The 21,077-nt window shown below is 50.8% G+C and overlaps 2 protein-coding genes and 1 long non-coding RNA gene across 5 annotated transcripts; all 3 read right to left on the bottom strand.

Moving 5' to 3' along the window:
• Nucleotides 1–747: 747 nt before the first annotated feature.
• LOC131588097 (uncharacterized) lies at nucleotides 748–2,635 on the bottom strand. Its single transcript, XR_009279506.1, has 3 exons — nucleotides 2,603–2,635; nucleotides 1,145–1,506; nucleotides 748–1,035 (listed from the first exon to the last, which is right to left on the bottom strand). It is a non-coding gene; the product is annotated as an uncharacterized LOC131588097 (long non-coding RNA).
• A 779-nt stretch (nucleotides 2,636–3,414) lies between these two features.
• HMGN2 (high mobility group nucleosomal binding domain 2) lies at nucleotides 3,415–7,080 on the bottom strand. The gene is made up of 6 exons (XM_058856668.1): nucleotides 6,768–7,080; nucleotides 6,094–6,138; nucleotides 5,673–5,702; nucleotides 5,052–5,102; nucleotides 4,643–4,738; nucleotides 3,415–4,287 (listed from the first exon to the last, which is right to left on the bottom strand). Exons 1-6 carry the CDS (start codon nucleotides 6,780–6,782, stop codon nucleotides 4,252–4,254), a joined length of 273 nt encoding a protein of 90 aa, XP_058712651.1. The 5' UTR covers nucleotides 6,783–7,080; the 3' UTR covers nucleotides 3,415–4,251.
• A 142-nt stretch (nucleotides 7,081–7,222) lies between these two features.
• Nucleotides 7,223–18,635, bottom strand: DHDDS (dehydrodolichyl diphosphate synthase subunit). Of its 3 annotated transcripts, XR_009279497.1 has the most exons (11): nucleotides 18,569–18,635; nucleotides 17,572–17,655; nucleotides 16,682–16,798; nucleotides 16,004–16,146; nucleotides 15,278–15,394; nucleotides 14,999–15,100; nucleotides 14,229–14,343; nucleotides 13,002–13,109; nucleotides 9,899–10,140; nucleotides 8,145–8,200; nucleotides 7,223–7,482 (listed from the first exon to the last, which is right to left on the bottom strand). XR_009279497.1 is itself a non-coding variant. In XM_058856527.1 (9 exons), exons 2-9 carry the CDS (start codon nucleotides 17,632–17,634, stop codon nucleotides 9,904–9,906), a joined length of 1,002 nt encoding a protein of 333 aa, XP_058712510.1. In that variant the 5' UTR covers nucleotides 17,635–17,655; nucleotides 18,569–18,635; the 3' UTR covers nucleotides 8,676–9,903. The 3 variants fall into 3 exon arrangements, 2 of the variants coding, with proteins under 2 accessions (XP_058712510.1, XP_058712511.1); XM_058856527.1 differs by lacking the exons at nucleotides 7,223–7,482; nucleotides 8,145–8,200 and having other exon boundaries at nucleotides 8,676–10,140; XM_058856528.1 differs by lacking the exons at nucleotides 7,223–7,482; nucleotides 8,145–8,200 and having other exon boundaries at nucleotides 8,676–10,137.
• Between the last annotated feature and the right edge of the window lie 2,442 nt (nucleotides 18,636–21,077).

Raw genomic sequence — 21,077 nt, 5'->3', positions numbered from 1 at the left:
AATCTGTCTGGGCAATGCTGAAACAGTAATCCAGAGGAAGCAGATTAATAGTAATCTAATAGTAACTCCTCCCCAGGAGGAGAGTGCCAGATCCACCCACCTCTGCACAGCAACCAACAAACTCCAGAGCAGGGGAGAGCTGCTGCCTGCAGGGAAATTTGTTCAAAATCCAAGAGTAATCTCAGTGGGATAGTTGAGTGAGAAAAAGTTAAATCTACTGTCAAATCTCTTTAGAAGGGGAAAAGTTGAAATTTCCTGTGGGGTTTATGTGTTCAGCAAAATGCAGAAAGTTTTGGTATCTACTCCATACCTGGGCCACCTTCAGGCATCCTGGGACTGCTCCTATGTTCTTTCTCCAGGTTGGTTTGTTGTTCCCAAGGCAATGAAGTCGTTTTTTTAGGAGGCTTTAATGCATTTTAAAAGGTCTCACATTTAGGAAGTTTTCCTTGAAATTTTCTACTCCTATTTCTTGTGTCACACCATAGATTTTCTGGCTCCCCTTGTAAGGAAATGGTTAAAATGTAAAAAAAAAAAAAAAAAAAAAAAAGTGACAGAATAGTTTTTAATAAAAGGTCTTTAAAAAGCCCGGTCTTTCATATCAGAAATCTCCTAAAGTGAACTTACTAAAGATCTTTATTAGCCTCAATCAACTTTACTCAACCACAGCTCCCTCTGTGCCATCTCCTTCCCATCCCTTACAAATGATGAGCTCACTCTGTAAATTGTGAGTTTAACTCAACCTCCATTTCATCTCCACCAACTACAGGAGAAGGTGCCATTTCTCAGGAATTATAGTCAGCAATATTAGTCCCTGGGTATGGTATTACCATATCTGAGATGATTTAGGGACAATGAAATCCCTGTGCCATCAAGCTGTGTGATTCTTCTGACACAAATGATCCTGCAGCTCAATATCCTCTGGATGCACTCACTGAATTCAGTCCATTTTCCTTCCTTGTTCCCTTCCAGCCCACCCGTGGCAGGGCTTGGGGATGGGGGGAGGATATTGTGGCTTCTTCCAAACAGGATTGAGCTCTGTGAAGGCAAAAGGGAAACTGCTGCAGGGGGAAATGGTTCTGAAATCAAAAACTGTTAATCCCAGGGCTCTATACCAGGAGGAGCCCTGGGGAATTCTCCAGCTCACCTGTTCTCAGGGGTTTGAGCCCAATCCACTTCCAGTTTAACATAAACCATGGCTGGAGGAAATGTTCTGTAGGATATTGGGAAGTGAACACTTGCTCACATTAACTTCTGCTCAGTTTAATTCTCACTGCTCTTGGGGGGAGTCCAGAGACTTTGCTCTATAATTTATCAGTAATTTCACTGTCCTTAAAACCCCAGCAAAATCCTGAAGTGTTGGGAAAACAAGGCTCATCCCCAGTATCCACTTCCAGCATCCCAAAGGCTTCAGCCCTGTGCAGAACTTGGCCATTCTTTGGAACTTCACCAATTCAGAGGCAAATAAATGATAACAGCAGTTTGGGCCTATTTCCCAGGTGACTTGTGCTGAAATTAATAAATGGAGAAACAACTTAGTGGCAGAGCCCTAATATTGCATGGACTGAAGCCATTCTGGTGCCCAGCTTCAAGGCCTGCCGTGGAGCACAGAACTCATTTGCCTTTCTGTTGCCAGTGGTGACTTTCTGGACTCTGGATGTGATGGACAAATCCCTGCTGCTGCAGAGCAGGCTGTGAACTGCACCTGGCAGCACAGATCCCATTCCCAACAGATACACAAGAGACAATTTTCCATGTCAAATGATTACAATTTAGCAGGAAAGTGTCTGCTCAGCTTCAGGCATTCTGGCAGGCAGCAATGCAGATTTGTGGTGCCTCTAACCACGCAGCAGGCACGGGCTGCAGCTCAGTGCCTGCTCCTCAGCTCTAATTTACACAGCTAATTAGTTGGGTTTACTGGCTTCAGCATCCCTCACCCTCTGTTTGCTTAAGGAGAAATAGATGAGCCCTGCCTGAGGAGTCCAGCCCAACAGGTCCAGCAGTGCAGGGCACATCCAGTGGGAAGCACCTCAGATGGAGCAAGCCCTGGAGTCTCAGCACTGAAAATATCCATTGCTTTCAGAGGAGTTCAGGTGGCAGATACTGCTTAAAATCACTATTTTCACACTTGCCTGAAGAAAACATCCTGCAAGGAACCACACAGGTAAGCACAGGCTGCTGAAGGGTGGAAAGATGGAAAAGTTACTCCTTAACTTCTTTAACAAAGAGCAGCCCTGAGATCCCCTTCATTAGCAGCACTTTGTTTAATGAGGGGGGTGAAGAGGTCACCCAGCCAGCCATGGACACAGGCAATTCCAGAACATTCCAGCTGGCACCTTGGCCACAGGCAACCCCTTCAAACCCAGTTCCTTTGGAAACATTTGTTCACTTGTAGATGCCCAGCAAGGTTAAGACTGTACAAAAGCAAGGTAGGCTATTTCCAACTTGCTGATTTTAAGATTTAATTACGATTTTCTTTTCCACATCTCAGTGCCCGGCTGCTCCAGCGGTTTTGGTGGCTGTTTCTGGGTGGGGTTTAATTATTAAATTATTAAAGATTATTAAACAGGATTGTTCAACATGATTTGTTTTCTGTTAGACATACCAGCTATGGGAACACAGGACGGAGCAGTTCCTAGGGGTACATCCCAAAGCGCCTTTTGTGCGTGCAGAACACTTCCAGCACTCCTGACATCGGAAATTTCTGGATGTGAAACTCTGCCCTGCTCGTTTTCACTGGATTCCCTCTGAAATCAGCACAGGTTGAAACAGGTCACTGAACTTAATCACAAACAGACACTGAAATCCCAGGGAAAGCCAAAAAAAGATGGAAAAAATATTCCATCTGACAGTCACTGGAGGAGACGCTTCCACAGGGGGGTTTGGGTTTGGCTCTGCTCTGGAGTCTAAGGAGAAACTACAAAAATGGTGCATTTTTACTCCAAAAAAATCTCCTGCTTAGTCACTACCCCAGCCAGGTCTGGATTCGATTAGCAGGAGCAACAATATTCAAGTTTAAGTGCAGAAATGTAACACATCATCAGTTTTATGGAGCCAGTTCTGGTTTCACTCCCAAGAAAAGCTCACCAGAATTTACTTTTCTCTGCAAGATCACTCTATTCCTCCCTGTTTTGTATGGTGCTACATTTTAGACAATAAAGATAATTTATCTCAGCAGATTCACTTACATGTTCCATTTTCAGCCTCCAAGTAAGCCAAGACTTTAAAAACATCCTGCAGTGATTTAGCTTTTAGGCAAGGAAACCTCACTTTTAGGTAAGGAAATCTGGCTTTTCAGGTGTAAATTACAATTAATTATCTGAATGAAAACACAAACACAGACATGCACACAGCAAATGTTCTTAAACCACATGAAGTGAACTAAAGGCAAGAGAAATTAGAGAGCATTAAGAACAGTCCAAGCCAAACCGTATCCAGCTTTATTAAAGGTACTTTTCATGAACAATCATGGTAATTTAGGCAGGACATGGGCTACAATCTGCAACATTTTACAACAACGGTCAAACTCCCCTCCCTTTGTGGACTACTGAAATGGAGAAGTTGCTAAAAACCATTAAAATCTTCAGCTCACACTTGTAGAGGGCAAAGTTTAGAGTGAGGGTGGACACGATCACATCCGCACGTTGTCTGACAACTCTGCACAAACCCACCCTGACTTTGAGAGGAAAATAAAATTTAAGGGCAGGTTTCTGTATCTGAGGATCCACAATAGAAAAGAGGAAGTGCAGCTCCTTTTTGAGCCAGTATATCCCAGGCTGGGCACCAGAAACCCGGCTCATGAGTGTGTGGCACATCCCAAAATGCCAGTTCTGCTGTGGTTTGGAGTGACGGGCTCTGGGCAAACAAGGAGACACCAAAGGAGAACTGATGGCATTGGGATTTGGAGCAGGCAACAGCACCTTGGGAGCTCTGATGTTCACCTGGACATAACTGACACGCAGCACGGGGGAATCCCTTCTCCCTCCCTGCAGGAAGGGCCCTTCTTCCAAAAACTGGGGGACTGGCAAAAGCTTTTCTTATTAAAATTTAGGTTTTGAGAAATAGACTAAATGACATTTGTCCCCATTGTCCCCCCACCCCCCCCAGAACACAACAACGAAGCGGTCTGTGTGCTAACAACATAGCTTAAAAAAAAGTAAACCAAAATTCTGCATTGTTATAAAACTTGATAAAAAATAGTATTTCAAACTGTACAGTCACCAGAAGTACACAGTTATCAAAAATTCACACGTTTTACTTGGCTTCACCAGCACCTTCGGCTTTCTGTGCCTGGAAAGAAAAAGGGGAACAAGTCAACACATTAAACAAATGGACACTCATTTTTATATACAGCAAAACCCTGAGCACAACAAATCCTCTCTGGGCTGCACAGCTCTGACTGTTAATAAAATTAAATTTAACATCTGTGCTGCTGCTGTCAAACACAACTTGGAAGTTGCTTTGAGAACTTTACAGAAGAACAGTAACTTCCATGTGGCAACATCCCCTGGCAAACAGACAACCTTAACTCTTTACCAACAACCCCATCTGTGTGAAGTGTCGTAAGCGTTGCCACAGGCCAAGACCTGTCCCGGTCTGAGAGGGAAAGGAATCAATCCTGGAGCACGTCAGGCTGCTGGGATACCTGGTCTGTTTTGGCATCTCCATTTTCTGCAGGGTTGTTCCCCTCCTTGCCAGCATCAGCTTTTCCCTTCTTCCCCTTGGGCACCTTCTCGCTCTTCTGTAAATGCAAGACAACGTTTGCTGTCAGCTCCCAGCAGCCAAGCACGAGCCACGGCCCCTGAGCGAGGGGTGCTGGCCCCAGAGGAGCACAGCACACCCAGGTTTGTTTGTTAAGGGATTGACAGCAAGAGTGAAGCCTTCACTTGGGTATTTCTCATGCAAATTCTGTAAAAGCTGCAAGTTTCCAGTTCAGCTTTATGCAGCTCCATTTCCTCACTACACAGCCGTAATCAGAGGTTTGTTAGTTGTTGTTACTGCCAACAATGCCAAACCTCATCACCCATGAGCCAAACAGCCCCGACCCAACTCACCTTTGGAGCTGCTTTTTTAGGTTTGGGCTCTGGCTTAGGAGGAGCAGGCTTCTGCAAGGGAGAGAAAACCTGTGTTAGAGACTCGTGGGATGGTTTGGCTTGGGAGAACCTTAAAGCCCCTCCAGTGCCACCCCTGCCATGGCAGGGACACCTTCCACTGTCCCAGGTGCTCCCAGCCCTGTCCAGCCTGGCCTTGGGCACTGCCAGGGATCCAGGGGCAGCCCCAGCTGCTCTGGGCACCTCTGCCAGGGCCTGCCACCCTCACAGCCAGGAATCCCTTCCCAATATCCCAGTCCTCTGGCAGTGGGAAGCCCTTCCCCCTTGTCCTGGCAGTCCAGGCCCGTGTGATGAGTGCTGCTCCAGAGAAACAAACTACTTTTTTTAAAAAAAAACCATCTAAATATCTGAGTTTTAGGAAAGCAAGTAAAGAACACTTGAAACTGCAGCAGTTATTTGGTTTGTCCATTATTTTACCACTCCCATAGCACCACACAATGGGGCAGGTCCTTAAGGCAGGAACTTAATTTTCACCTCCAGCTGTGACACACATTTACACACCCAGTGGTCATGTGTAAAACCACCAAGTGTTGTGACATCTCTGCCCAGCAAGAGGATACTCACAGCAGATAACCTCGCTGATCTCCGCTGTGGCTGTTGGAAAAGGAGAACAGTTCTATTGAAATGACATGGAATATGAACTCTCAATATCCCACAAACTTGCTCTCTTCCCAAAGTAGTAAACCCCCCCATTATGTTTATAGTTCTTTAGTTCTTAGAAATTAAGGCAGTAGTTCCTTTTTTCTGTGTTCTCAAGACACATGAGGTTGTGCCATTGAAATTACTAATAGCTCAGGATAGTGGAGCAGATTTTTCATGGTTAAAAGTAGGTTTCTTATAGTTAGAAAACAGTTAAGACTTTGAAAAGTCAGAATCAAGTGAGACCAACCCTCCCCCCGACTCCCCAGTTATTCTGATGATGCTAAACCTCATCTTCCAACGGAAACACTTGATGATCCAACTTTCTCAAAACTGAACTTCTTACCTCATCCTTAACTTTGGCCTTATCGCCCTTGGTCTCTCCTTCAGCCTGGGGACACGGACACAGGTTGTAGGCACAAGTGATGGAGAGGATCCTCAGTCACCAGCCGCTATTTTAACCCTCCCGAATCTCCAGGGGAACATCCCCATCCCACCCCCGGCGGGCAGCGGCCCCTCCCCGCGGGGCCGGGGCGGGGGATGCCGGAGCACAGCCCCGCAGGGACGCGGCGCAGGCGGGGCGGGATCCGCCGCCTCCCCGGGCCGTGTGCGGGGTTTGTGCGGGGGCGTCGCTGCCCCCTCAGGGCGGGCCCCCCCCCCCTCCCGCCCCCGCCGTTTTGGCGGCAAAGCTCAGCCGCCGCTTCCCGCCCTTTCCCGCCCCGCACCGGCGCTCCCCTCCCCCCTCCCCTCAACACCGACCTCCCGCCAAAACCAACCGGTTCGGACCGGCGGGGCCCGCCGGCCCCTCCCGCAGCCCCGGCGCCCTCGGCCCCCGCCGGTAACGGGCCCCGCGCCGCCCCCACCCCCGGTGAGGCCTCGCTCCTCCGTTACCGCCCCGAAAGCGGGGGGGGGGAACGCGTAGTCCCGCCCCCCCTCCCACAGGCGGCTCCGTGAGGGGGGGAAAAGGACACCGTGAGGGGGGAGAGGACACCGGGAGTGGGGGGCGGCAGCTCCACGTACCTTTCTCTTCGGCATGGCTCCGTGTGTGCGCGCGTGTGTGAGCGTGTGTGGATGTGTGAAGGAGAGCGGAGCGCGCTGGGCGGCGTGAGGGGGCGGAGGGAGCGGGCGGAGGGAGGCGGGGGGAGCCGGGCGCGCTGGGCGCGGGGGGCTGCGGGCGCGGTGCGGGGAGCGGTGCGGGGAGCGGGGCTGCACCCGGCGGGCTGCGCTGGTCCCGACCCCACTAATTGGAATCGGGTGTTTATAAAGTTTTATATAGAGCCGGACGCGGCCCAACCGGTTCCAGCCGGATCCCCGCCGCCCCGCGCGCCCATTGGCCCGCGGGGGTCACGTGGGGTGGGGCCGAGGGGGGGGGGGGCTCGGGGGGCGCGCGGAGGGGGCGGCGCGCGCGCCATTCCCCCCCCCCCCCCCCCGGGCCGTGCGCGCGCGCGGGAAACCCGCGGGGGGCGGGGGGGGGGGGGAGAAGGGAAAAAAATTTGGGGGAAAAAGGTGAAAATTTAGGATGAGAAAGGCGGCTCGGGGGAAAGGGGGACACCCCCACCCCGCCATCCCGCCGCGATCCCGCGCGCAGGTGAGCGGAGCTGTTCGTTCAGCACCTCCCGGCCCCGCGGGGGCCCCCGCGCCGGGAGGGGCTCCCGGGGGAAGCACCGAGAAGCCTTTTCTCCTGCAAAAACACCGGAGATGCCGAGAGCTGCATCCCAAGGAGGAGGCGGCAGGGCTGGAAGAAGAGAGAAAAAATGTTAAAAAGCAATAAAATGACGTTAACTGGATTCACACAGGTGCCTGCTGCTTGTGCCAAGTGAGTCGGGAAGTTGGGCTCCTTCCAGGAGGGGACATTGCTCACACCTGGCACGGTCACAGCCCCTGTGCCACAAATCCAGCTACACATCTTCATCACCACTTCACTCTGGCCCTGACTTCACTTTTTAGCTGAGCCTCATTCAGAAAAACACCCCAAGGAACAACCTTTCCTCCCCCCCCTTTCCCTGCCCAGGTAAACTCAGGATTTTTTAGACCTCAGCCACACGTTTCCCCAGCCGTGCTGATTTTTCCCATCTTCAACCCATAAAAATGAGTGGTGGAGGTTCAGTTCTCACTGACAGTGTGAGAATCTCTGTTCTCACAGATTCAATCCTGAAACTCTTGTGTTTGCCCAGGTAACTCATCTTCACCCTCTAACAAAGGAAGGCTCACAGGGGAAATAACTGCAATTGCATTTACTGGAATAACTGATGCAGTTGAAACGTACAAAGTCAGGTAACAGGAACCTTTTGACACTGTTTGAAGGACTCTTCCTCCTCCCCTACTCCAGTGATGCCTTTCATAAAATGGATTAAAACTTTCCATACAAGTATTTTATAAACCAGATCCTTCACTTACCTCCCCTGCAAGAGGACCAGTACGTTGTGGAAAGCCACCACAGTGGCTTTTGTCACCTGTAGAGTCATAACACAATGGAAAGTTTTTGTTTCTTTTTTTTCTTAAGGCAAAAATGCATTTTTTGAGTATAAGTTTCCCCATCAGCTTGGTAAAGCAGACTAGAGAGTTTCCATCTCATGGAGAGTACACTGTTTCCACAGTTTCCTGAAACGTGGAGAAAATAAAATGCAGTGGAAGAAGTTTAAAATCAACAGCTCTCATCATGTCAGCACATTTTTATCCAAATTCTCTTTGCTACTTACACAAGAGGTGGTACCTGCACACAGCTTCCCTTGGGCAGCCTTTGGGGTATCAGAAAACTGCTCACACTACCCTGTAAAAACAACCTTCAAATCATTCCCAGGCTAACAGGAATCACATGAGGAGTCTGTCACAGATTAAATATTATTATATTAAACCTGGATTCCAGCTTCATCACACCTTAAAATAAGCAGCTCTACATTTAAACATTCAGGTTATTTTTTAAATAACTTTGGTATGAATATACTTTATTCCCAGTTTGACAACACAGTTCTTCTCTTCACAATCACAGGCCAAGTGCACAAGGCTTTTAAATCTGCATTTTGTGGTTTTCACCTGGAGGTAAGAAGAAACACTTCAAACCCAGCAATAGCTGGTACTGCCACACCTGTGTGTGCAGCAGGAGCAAAAATCAAGACATTTTCAGGTATTTTGATCATGGGGACGGAAGCCAGGAGGAATCAGAGACGGAAACAATCTCGGAAATCAGCTTATCCATCTCCCTGCCAATGGAAAACTGAGAACAAGTAATACTCCACAGCTGCTCCAGCCACTCCCTTTAATATCATTTTGAACCATTTTGGCTGGGGTCAGAGGCTGGTGGTTTTGGCTACTGTATTCCTGAATTAAGCCCACCCTCATTCCCTGGAACACCCTCAGAGGGTTTGGCATGTGGTAGCCATCACCTGTGTTTAGCCAATTTCCTTTCCTTCCTCAGAAGGTTCATTCCCAACCAATCCTTTTTTTCCTGCCTGCTCAGAGCCTTTCCCAAGGTCAGTGTGGCCCAACACCAGCACCTTCTGCAGCTGGGTTTTCCCCACAGACACTGCCCAGGAGAGATCTCAGAGCCTGCTGAAGCTTTGGAGCAGCTTTTCTTTCTTTACAGCAAGGCTGGGAACCCTTCCTTTAGCTCCCTGGAAGCCTGGAGTGGATACATCCAACCCAGCAGAGTCATGGGGGGAAAAGACAAGATGCTCTCACTGAGTAGGCAGTGGGGAATGTCCCTGACACCAGGAATGATCCTCTCCCTGCAGAAAGCAGGGCTCTGTGGATGGGACAGCAGAGGACACCTCAACAGAAGATTCCCTACTGCAAAGCCATGGAAAGAACCCAAGCCCAGACTGATTTAACAGGACTGAACTGGTTTGGCTGGGCCAGTTCAGGAGGAATCAGAGAACTGGAGGAGGCTCATTGCAGTTAACTTCTTGTCACCGGAACACCTGGCCTGTCAAGGAGCCAGCAGGGTGCAGGTATCTGTCACCAGGGCAGGGAGGTGACACAGGACGGCATCACCTTCCTCAGCAGCATCACAGACCAGGAGAGTTCACAGCACCCATCCCTGCCCCGGGCAGGTCCTGGAGCAGCCCCGGGTGCCCACGGCGGGACCCTGCTGAGCCAGTCCCTCTGGGCAGCAGCTGCTCCCTCTGAACACTGCGTTCCCCAGAGCCCAGCACCTGTGTCATGCAGACACCGGACACAATCTCTCAAAGAAGTCTGCTCTCTTGTTCTCCAGGGCCTGCAGGAAGCCCTGGATCCTCTCCTCCCGCAGGGCCGTGCATTTCTGCAGCAGCGTCCGCCGGCGCCGCGAGTCTCCGTGGGACGCGCACCCTTCCTGCTGCAGCTTCTGGGTCACGTAAGCCTGGTCCCTCTCCATCTGCTGTCGCCTCCTCTCCTCCAGGTAGGAGTCTCTGGCCTTCTGGAGTGAAAAGCAGCGAGTGTTAGCATCTTCCCAGGCCTCTCAGCTCAGGACAAACAGCCTCTGCCTGGCCATCAATCTGCAGGTTCACTCAAGGCTGCCTCTGGGTCTGCCTCTTCCACCTTGAGGCAGCCTGCCTGACTGCTTACAAAAAATACAGGGATATCCTTCTAGTCCTTCCCTCCACGATACAACTCTGCTCAGAACATTATCTCCTAGTTAGAACAGATAAAAGTCAGGACAGATTGTGGGAAACACTCAGATACTGGAATCAGAGAGGAACAGCTACAGAGAAATTTGTGAATCCCAGACATGCACACTCTTATCCTCACCAGTGTTTTGATCCTATTCCCCTGGCTGCTGAAAGGTTTTAGGGGATTCCAAAACATGACTTACAGGGCAATTCTTTGAGATGATCCAGTATTCAACTAATCAGCTTTAAAACAAAAGCAGGAATAAGCTCAGCATTCCCAAATTTCTGTGATCTGAGATTGTACTGGCTTGAGACACAGCAGGAGAAAGGCAAAGGCAGGAGCCATCCTTGTCTACCCTTCAAGTATTTGAAATATTTTGTTGTAGAACATCACTTCTCAATCTCTTCTTATTGCACACGTCCTGGCCTGCAGCTTCCAACAGCCAAAACACATCAGCAGGCAGGAATATTAAAGTTCTATTTTTAAAAACTGTAAAACTGGTCACTGTGACATAAACTCACACACACACACACACTTGGGAAGTGCTGGTCCTTCAAACAAGCAAGAAGAATAATTACCCTAATGAGAGCCTGACTCATTCATCCCCACACTTTTCTTGAGCCCAAGGCAGTTATGCTCTGGAAATTGGCTTTTGTTGTGCTGGGAATGTGACAGAAATATCCCCAGCCCCAGCAAACCCAATGAATGGATGCACTCCAGGGCTGACTTGAACTGCAAGGATCATCAGCCTGGTGAGCAGAAGACTTCCAGCCTCAAACTGCAGTCCTGTCTACTGCCCAGAAAGACTCAGCTCACCACTGCAGGGCCAGGCTGGCCAGCCAACACCTGCATTCCTTCCCAAGATCTACCAGGTACCAAAAGCAGGGTCTGGCTGATCCTGGGACTCCATGGTGAGCAACAACCAGCTGGGAGAGTCCCCTGAGCAACAGGCTGGGAAATAAAATAGAAGCCATTAAAAGTGATGCTGTTTGAGCTGATGGAGGGAGGATCTCTTTCACCACCTCCAAATCCAGGTGGGGTTTCTGTACCTTGTGGCTCCCTCCATCCTGCTGCCCATCCACATCCCAAAAGCAGCAGCACACTCCCAAAGCAGACACAGCTGCTGTAAAACATTCTGGCTTCTCAGCAAGTGTCCCCCCAGCCCCACCATCCTCACTGACAGCAACTCTTCCACCAAGAGAGTTTGCTTCAGGAGCTCTTTTGGATTTCAAGAGCACCCATTTTAAATTTAAAAAGATCCAGCTCCTAAATCTCACAGTTCCTCTGAGGGAGAAGTCCTCCCTTTGCACAACTGTGAGGGTTCCCTGGAAAAATAAGGGCAGCCTCAGACACTGCAAAGTGGCTCTTAGAGGGAGAAGACTGACCAGAGAACAAATGTGGACAATGAGAAACCTTGATAATAGCATGGCATGAACACATCCAGCCACCAACCAGAACCAAGAAAAGATGAGAATAGCTGGGAACAGAAGCTGCATTTGTTGCCTGTCAGAAACCAGCACCAGGAGCAAAGTCAGAACAGTGACCTTACTGTTCCAGACAGAGGCCAAGCTCATGGCAATGACAAACACTACTGCCTTTTTTGCTTCCCTCTTCGTGCAGAAGGTGAACTGCCATTATTTGTACTAATACAATGAATTGCTGGTAGGAAAAGGGCAGACTTGGGCCAGAAATAGGAACAAAAGAGGTTAAGGACATGGAGAGTTTGGATGCTGCCAGACTGGCTGCACTTGATTAAATTCAGCCATAACCACAACTGGCTATAATCTCTTTGACAACTCTCAGGGGTGAGCAAGGTCCCTGAAGGTAGAAAAGGGCAATGTAATGCCTGTCTTTAAAAAGAGGACCCAAATAATTAAGGAGCAGACACATTCAGCAGCGAGATATGGTGGAAATTAAGAGCTGCCACTCTGAAGTCCTTCTGCCAGTCAAGAGCTGCTGTCCCCCCACATTTCTCCATCAAGAGTTCCAGCTCCCACACTTGTTTTGCTTAAAAATAGCCAAACTACTGTCTCACTAGTGAATTGGCCAGCTGTATCAGAACCAGGTCAGGGAGAGCTCACAGCAACAGATCTAAAAGGAGAGGAACAGTGTCAGTGAGCAATAGGAACAATTCCTTCAGCAGGTACATCTGGACCCACCAGAAAGAGGACACTTGTCCACAGACTCACAGCTCAGGCAGCCTCATTTCAGCTCCCAGAAAGGAAACTCTAAACCCACTTGTTACAACCCTGAAAACAACAGTGGAGTTAGAGGGAGAGCATGTGAGTACTCCCTGCTTGCTCCAGTGTGAATGCAGCATGTGCTTACAGCACTGATGAAGTGTCTGAGGTGAACTGGCAGGTTTCACCCTGGGGCAGAGCAGGAGTGTTCACCTGGTGGTGTGTGAGGTCTGGGACAGAGGCTCCAGCTGGTGGAATGAGCAATGAGGAACACAGACAGTGCTGACTTTGGATATTTTGCTGAAAGGAGAGGAGTCTGCCCACACACCAAGATGTTGTACCAAGCCACAGGGCTACAGGAGAAGCAACAAGCTCAGTTTGCTACTGAAACAAGATCTTAACTAACAACCACTGCTCCCACTTTGCAGCCTCTCACCTGATCTCCAGCTGTGGAGTTGGGCTTTCCACTTCTCCAAGGCTCCCTTACCTGTAAAGCACTGTAGTTCATCTGGAACTGAAGGATAGCTTCACATAAGTTCCAAAAGGAATATTCTGGCCACAAGACTGATTGAAACACCAGGCATGAGTGGGATGTCTGCAGAAAGCAAGATCACCAACAATTTAATCATTGAGCAAGAGAAAAAGTCATTAAGATGCAACTCTATTGTGCAAACTATGCCACTTTCCCCACAAAGGTTTTACCTAGGCTGTGTTGTGAGATTCTACTTAAAGTGTGGTCAAAACCAGGTAGGAGAGTGTGAAATTGCACAGTGTAGAATCCTTCTAGTTCATTTTTAATGCAGGGACACCAGCCATCCCCTCCTGCAAAGGCATCAGCAGATTCTTTCTAATGCTGTGTTGCTCTTCAGAGAGGAATTTTTAATAGCTTGAGCATCACAGACTTATAAAACAACTAAAATAGCAACACTGGAGTACCAAAGGCTAAGGGAATAACAGTTGAACTGAGGATCAGGACGTGACATTTAAGCCATTCTTCAAATGACATCTCATGATATTCCTTACTGCCCACTCATGAAATTTAAACTGTTTAATGAAGCCAAGAGTTGTGGTGCACTGAAGATCTCCTTGAGCTGGATGATGAAAGATTTCAAGTCAAAACCTATTTTTGCCACCAAGTCCCTCACAGTTTCAGGTAAATACATTCCTATGATGACTGCTAAAACAATCCAACACTTAACAGGACTCCTCTACCACCAAGAGGAGCAAGCAAAGTGTTATCTCATAGCATCAACACCCATCCAGGGTATAGGGGTGCCAAAAAATAGGGGGAGGAGAGGGGATACCTTGGTAGGCAAGCACAGCTCAGGCCAGACAACTTCTGAGAACTTGCCAATTAAGTCATTTAGAATGGGAACATTTGATGTGGTTGCCTAAAGGCAACTGGTTTTGGCTCCAAACTGTACATGTAAAACAACCTGTGAGCTTCAGCTGAAGCAACCCCAGTGAAATGTTCTCTACAAACAAGCAATTATCTAAAGGTGAGGAGAGGAGCAAAAGGATGAAAATTCATGATTTCAGGCAAACACAGATCTGCAAGAAACAGATTGCTCAGAGATACCCCAGCACTCAGTCCATCCTGGAAGTTACCTAACCCCAGGAGAAGGAGTTTCAGAGCCCTCACATCCACTTGCACCTGAGTCAGTGGAACACCAGGTAAAGATGGAAAATCCCAAGGAGAAAACAGAGACTTTACCTGCCAGAGCAAGAAATCACTGAGTCGAACCTCTCCAGAGGTTCTGATCAGCAGGTCTGGGTCGGGGGAGTTGTTGGTGTACAGACATTTATCCAACAGCGATTCAGACACGTCACTAAAAGACAGACACAGTTTATCAGACCCCTTTCATGACCTGATGGACGTGGCACAAACCACAATTAAAGGGTTTTATCTAAACTCAGGGCTGCAAATTAAAACTGGGTGGTGGAGCAGAACCACAGACAGTCATGAATTTGCTTCTGACAGACACTGCTGTCTGCTCCACAGGCTATTCCAAATGCTATTTCAGCCCCCAGAGCATCCCACTCCATGCTCTTTGAAACATAACACAGTGGTGGAAGCAGACTGTGAGGGCTTCCATCTGGAGCAGGCAGCAGAGTGTAACTATTCCTTCTCCTTCAGGGTGGAGGAACAGTGCAGCATTCATGATTCATCTGTTGTTTGACCTCATAGCTAAGACTGTCAGCCAAGCAGCCGATTGTTGTGGCATAAAATCTGCCTTCACATTTAAACTAACTTAAGACACAGACCTAATTTCTCTTCTGTCTTGGTTGTGTATCTATCACCATGGTAACTGAAATAATAAAAGCCAAACATTGCATAGTAGCTTTAAGTCATTTGTTCCAGTCACACTGGTTTAAAGAGATCTATTTAAAAGCCACTTGGCTTCTGAGAGGTTTCTCATGCAGTGTGAGTGGTAAGGCAGGCAGGATTCATCCAAAAGCCTCTCACAGAAAGCCAGGAGTTACCTGGGTTCCAGCAGTCCTTGTTCCACCCCCCAGGCCATCTCCCTGACAGCATTGCTGATCTCGTGTCTCGATGTGTATGCAAAGCAGACATTCAAAAAGCACCTGCAAAGAGGAAAGAAAGATGTGAAAGGCTCATCCTGGGAAGGTCCAGCAGATGACAGTGAGGTGTGCTTGTGGGACCAAGAAGAAAAAAGGGGTGTAGGATGCCTGACAAGTCCCAGCCCTCAGGAAGAGGAGGAGGGCGTGAGGTGTCAGCTCTTGAGACTGAGTGTCACTCACTTGTTGTAGTTCCTGGTTGCCAGCACAGCTTGGGCAATCAGCTCCTGGATATCCACAGGCAGGAGGGGCAGATCCCCGAGGACACGGATGCACACCCCGTGCTTCTTCAGGTTCTCCCTGCACCCAACCAGAGTGGGGACCACAGAAAACACATCAGTCTCTACTGCACAAGTGCCAACATCCACCCACAGCTTCAGCAAAACTGGGAACTGGAGAAAGGCAAAACCACCAAACGATTTTCAGGTGTGCAGAACTGGCTGAGATTTGATCATCCCAAAGCGCTCCCTAAAGGCACAGTGATCATTCCCCACACCAGTTCCCAAGGTACAGGCATAACCAAAGGAGCAGGAAATGATCACAGAACAGGTATCCCTACCTAAGGAAGCTTAGAACAACCATCCAGGCACCTCTAACCAAAAATTAAGACAAGGCTTTGATATTTAATTAAAACAACATCTGGCACTCTGGGTTTCTGATGGTGCTGTGTTTATCTGAAAGCTGTCCTTGTCCCCATGGTTTGGATTGTCACAAATCTGGTGTGCAGGGGCAGTGTGCATGCACAGAGCTCTACACCCCACCCAGGCAGGCACAGCCCCTCCAATCTCTGACTGGAGGTGGGGAAGGCTCTCCTCACTCAATCCATTCTCACAGCTTGTAACATCCCTGCAATTCGTGGTGTCCTGCTCCAGTTCCACCCTGGGGGACACAGACAAGGGGGACTCTTACTGCTCCTCCAGGAGGCGGCTGAACTTCTGTCTGGCCAGGTCCATGAGCCCATCCACCTCCTCCTTGGAGCGTTTGAAGTTCTCAATGCTGAAGGCATAAACTGTCACCTCCCGAATGCCCAGGTTCAAGCACCACCGCAGTGTCTGCAAGAAGACAAAATGTAACAATCAGGCCAGCCAGACACAACTCCTCCATGTAAAACCTTCCTGTGGTTTCCCACCAGGCAAGGACTGCATCAAAATATCAAAAAGATGAAACCCCTAGATGTGAATTTCAGATTCATTTTGAAGAACAGGAAGAAAATATCACGACCTGAGGATGGGAATCCATCACAGGGGACTCATACAGTCAGGAAAAGCAACATTGGTTTATAAATTGTGTAATATTGTAGCTTTCAAACCTTTTGAAAGGAAGTCAACCTGATTCACAGAAATAAAAGCCTTGAGATCTGTAAGGTTGATATTTTAATGGAGAACAAAACAGGGAAAAAAATAGCTGAATAGAACAACTCTGCAAGATTACAGAGAGAAGGAGGAGCTGAAGCTGTGAATCCTGATGGTGAATATCAGCTCCACGCACAGGCCTGGCTCCGGTGGAGGAAGGGAACACAGGATGCCATTCCAGCAGCAAACCCAGCTCAAACTTCCACCCCACAAAGGCAGAAAACATCCTCCCCACCTGTGCCAGCTTATCAAAGCCCTGGGAATGTCCCTGCTGTCTCTCCACGTGACACTTCTGGGCGTAGCGGCGATTGCCGTCCATGATGAAGGCAACGTGCTTGGGCATCGGACCTGCCTGGAGAACAGGGACAAGGAGCAGGTGAGCAGGGCTGTCCACCACAGACAGCTCAGCCCTGCCTGCTCCCAGGAGGGCAGCAAGGTGCTCATTTCCTCCTTGGCAACCCCAGCTCAGGGTCTCCAAACAAACAGCTCAGTGCTGACAACTGCCTAAGCTGAAAAGCAGCTTTGGCCTCCCCATTTCTCTCACGACACAGAGCTGCAGTGCTCAGGAGCTCAGCGCTGCAACAGCTGCAGCCACAGAGGAGGACACACAGGGGTTTATGATGAACTTTTTATTTCAGAGCTCAAGGGCCTGCTCACAGACACAATTAACTTCAGAGAAAACAAGAAAAGGCCATAGGGCTTCCCCCCACAAACAGAAGTGTTCCTTTCCACTGGGCCTCACAAGGGCAGCACCATCGGTCTCAAGCCTGAGCAAGAAGAGAATTTTCCTGGAACTGCTGAGTTTTTGTCCCAATACTCAGTTTCATTCCTTAAACTCCCCATATGAGGACCTCTGTCTTTCCCTCCTTCCCATGCCCTGCCTTCATCAGCAAGGGCACAAATCCTTATTGGCAAGCACTGCCTGCAGCCTTGCTCATTTGCAAGGCTCAGCCTGAGCAATCTCCCACCCTGGGATGCAGTTGAGGGATTCACATCCAGTGCCAGCACTAAATGTACCCTTGCCAACACCACTCCCTTTCCAGAGCACTGCAGCCACAGAGACAGCTCCACCCTGAAGAACCTGCCAGCTCTTCACCACAAAATCCACCCAAATCCATCCCTTACCTTAATGATGTTGGCACAGAACCTCTCGATGATGGTCAGCTCGCCCTCTCTGATCCACGACATTTTTTACTGAGAGCTCCTTTCCTTTTTCAAGGGGAAGATGAAAATAAAGGAGTTAAAGGTGATTGTTTCAGCACAAAGCAAACAAACCACCTGGGAAAAATCAGCTCTGACTTGCTGCTCTGGAGATTTTTATATTGTTTGTGCAAGTCCTTTGATAAGCAGGCAGTAGGGAAGCTCAGAAACAGGCTCTGGAATTTTCCAGCTGTGTCATCAGAGTGGATTCTGCAACGGGTGGTGCAAGGAAAACCATCCCTGAGTCCTCTGACCTGCAGGACTGGTTGGTACAGACAGCCCCACGGTTTGGGTGCCCCCAGCACAAACAGCCCAGACCCAAACAGCTGGATTTCACCCCCCCATCCAGGAGCAGCAGCAGATGGAGTTACACCGATGAGCTCATTCTCCGTGCGGGCTTCCTCTGCCTCCTCCCTCAGGAAGAGGATCCACAAAACATGAACTACAGAACCTCCTAAAGCTCTTAAATCTCCCCTTGCACGGCTGGGGCTGAGCACACCCAACGCCATCGCGGGCTGCTAATGGCAGTCAAGCCTCCCCGGGCGCTTTTACACAGTCGTGCTACAGAGCGAGCTCCGCAGAGCGCGGCGGGCCCGGGGCACGGCGGGGAGGGCCGTGCCTCGCTCCCCGGGCCGGCCGGCGACAGCCGGGAGGCTCCAGCCCCCGGGATCCCGCCCCCGGCAGCGAGGGAGCCAGCGGAGAGCGGCCCGCACACCCAGCCCCTGAGGGGGACTCCGCTCCCGGAGCCGCCCCGGGCCCTCCCAGGCGGGAAGCGCACGGTGGGGACGGGGCGTCCCTTAGGCCTCCGCCGGCTCCGTGAGGGGAGGGACGCGGCGGAAGGAAACACACATCGCCCGCGCCGTGCCCGGTAAGCCCCGGCTCTCCCCGCGGTCCCTCCCGGACCCGCTCCCGGTCCCGGTACCTGCCCCGGCGGCGCCGCCTCAGCCTCCGCCGGAGGGTGACGCGCCCTTCCGCTTACGTCACACGACGGCGCCCACAGGGGCGCGCGACGGGGCGGGCGGGGCCGCGCATGCGCAGGGGGCGCGGGGGGCTCGGAGGGGGCTCGGGGGGGCTCGGAGGGGCTCGGGGGGGCTCGGGGGGGCTCGGGAGGGCTCGGAGGGGCTCGGGGGGACTCGGGAGGGGCTCGGGAGGGGCTCGGGAGGGGCTCGGGGGGGCTCGGGAGGGCTCGGGAGGGCTCGGGAGGGGCTCGGGGGGGCTCGGGGGGGCTCGGGAGGGGCTCGGAGGGGGCTCGGGGGGGGCTCGGGAGGGCTCGGGAGGGCTCGGGGGGGGCTCGGGAGGGCTCGGGAGGGGCTCGGGGGGGCGCTCCCTGAGGGGACCGGGAGAAGGGGAGGGACAGGACACAGGAATGGCTCCAAAGGGACCGAGGGCAGCGGGAAATTGGTAATAAATTCCCCCTTTGAGGGTGGGGAGGCCTTGGCAGAGGGTGCCCAGAGGAGCTCTGGTTGCCCCATCTCCGGCAGTGTCCAAGGTTGGAAGGGCTTGGAGCAGCCTGGGGTAGGGGAAGGTGTCCCTGCTCATGGCAGGGGGATTATTGGATGGGCTTTAATGTCCCTTCCACCCAAACCACTTTTGGGGCACTTTTGGGGGGCTGCAGGTTCCCAGCACAACTCCCCTCCCCTGGTACCCCCCATTTGGAGTCTGGGCTCCTCATCCCCAGGGGAGAAAAACAAAAGTAACCACACACAGAGCACCACCGGCTGCCATTGCCCATGGTCTTTATTATTATTTTTTTTCCAGAAAAGAAAAAAAAAACCCCCACATTTTACACAGTTGGTACAAAAACAAAAATAAAATGAACAGAGGGGGGGAAACCTGCAGCAGCAGCAGGAACCGAGGATTTCGCTGCAGGGACTCCAGCAGAAAATGTCTTTGGGAAGTGTGAGTAACTCACTCAGGGGTCACCCTGAGCCCCCCACACACACACAGCGACCCCAGTTATCCCCTCCCTCCCACCCACTCCATAAAACTTCACGGGTTTGACACGAACGCTTTGGTTGCTAGCAGTAAACATGGATTACATTCTTCCGTCTCCTCGTGGACATTTTTGGGACTCGAGGCTCTTTTGCCCCAGGGCAGACACCCCCTGGTGAGGGGCATCTTTGTTTTATTTCTCATACATTCAAACACTCCCGTGTCACAGCAGGACCCTGAGCGTGCCCCATCCTCCCCGGCTGTCCCCTCATGCATAGTGCCCGTGGGCAGGGTGGGCCATGATGCAGCAATTTAGTTAATTATTGTCAACATAAGGGAAGAACCACAACTTCTATCCCACCTCCTCCAGTGTGGCTTCCCACCACAGATAAAAATCCCTGTTTTCTTAGATCCCAGCACCCTGGGGGAAACCTGAGTGATTCCCTGTTTGCTTCAGCCCAGGACAGGGATGGTTACAGAGCTCCCACCTGGCAGCTCTGTGTGGGAGAGCAGATCCATCTCCCTGCTCCATAACCTATTAGATGCTTTGGATATTTTCCTCTTTTTTTTTTTTCCTTTTTTTTCTTTTTTTTTTTTTCCTCTTATTTTTGTAAACAATAATCAAGGAGAATACTGAGAGAAAGTGGAAAGATTTACAGAGGTATTTACACACACTAGACATCTGGCAGAGAAATCACCAAACCATTAAAGGAGGAGCAGGGGGGGGAAGGTCCTACATGATTCTTGAGGACAGACAGGAATTGAGGGGGGCAGAGACAGGAATTGAGGGGGCAGAGACAAGAATTGAGGGGCAGAGACAGGGATGAGGGGGCAGAGACAGGGATGAAGGGGGCAGAGACAGGAATTGAGGGGCAGAGACGGGAATTGAGGGGCAGAGACAGGGATGAGGGGGCAGAGACAGGAATTGAGGGGCAGAGACGGGAATTGAGGGGCAGAGACGGGAACTGAGGGGCAGAGACAGGGATGAAGGGGCAGAGACAGGGATGAAGGGGCAGAGACAGGGATGAAGGGGCAGAGACGGGTGAAGGAGCAGAGACAGGAATTGAGGGGGGCAGAGACAGGGATGAGGGGGGCAGAGACAGGGATGAGGGGGGCAGAGACAGGGATGAAGGGGGCAGAGACAGGGATGAAGGGGGCAGAGACAGGGATGAAGGGGGCAGAGACAGGGATGAAGGAGTAGAGACAGGGATGAGGGGGGCAGGGACAGGGATGAAGGGGGCAGAGACAAGAATTGAGGGGCAGAGACAGGGATGAAGGGGCAGAGACAGGGATGAAGGGGGCAGAGACAGGGATGAAGGGGGCAGAGACAGGGATGAAGGGGGCAGAGACAGGAATTGAGGGGCAGAGACGGGAATTGAGGGGCAGAGACAGGGATGAAGGGGCAGAGACAGGGATGAAGGGGGCAGAGACAGGGATGAAGGGGGCAGAGACAGGAATTGAGGGGCAGAGACGGGAATTGAGGGGCAGAGACAGGGATG

This window comes from Poecile atricapillus, chromosome 24, assembly GCF_030490865.1.
Source record: "Poecile atricapillus isolate bPoeAtr1 chromosome 24, bPoeAtr1.hap1, whole genome shotgun sequence".
NCBI lineage: Eukaryota > Metazoa > Chordata > Aves > Passeriformes > Paridae > Poecile > Poecile atricapillus.
The sequence above is the reverse complement of the archived record's forward strand: the minus strand, read 5'-3'. Positions and strand labels throughout refer to the sequence as shown.

Coding starts and splice junctions, on each gene's coding strand:
- DHDDS (XM_058856527.1), bottom strand. CDS start 17,634: ATGTCGTGGATCAGAGAGGGCGAGCTGACCATCATCGAGAGGTTCTGT. Junction 15,395..16,003: donor AGCCGCCTCCTGGAGGAGCA/GTAAGAGTCCCC, acceptor GGTTGGGTGCAG/GGAGAACCTGAAGAAGCACG. Junction 14,344..14,998: donor CAAGGACTGCTGGAACCCAG/GTAACTCCTGGC, acceptor TCTGTCTTTTAG/TGACGTGTCTGAATCGCTGT.
- HMGN2 (XM_058856668.1), bottom strand. Junction 4,739..5,051: donor CTAAAAAAGCAGCTCCAAAG/GTGAGTTGGGTC, acceptor TTGCATTTACAG/AAGAGCGAGAAGGTGCCCAA. Junction 4,288..4,642: donor GAGATGCCAAAACAGACCAG/GTATCCCAGCAG, acceptor TTTTCTTTCCAG/GCACAGAAAGCCGAAGGTGC.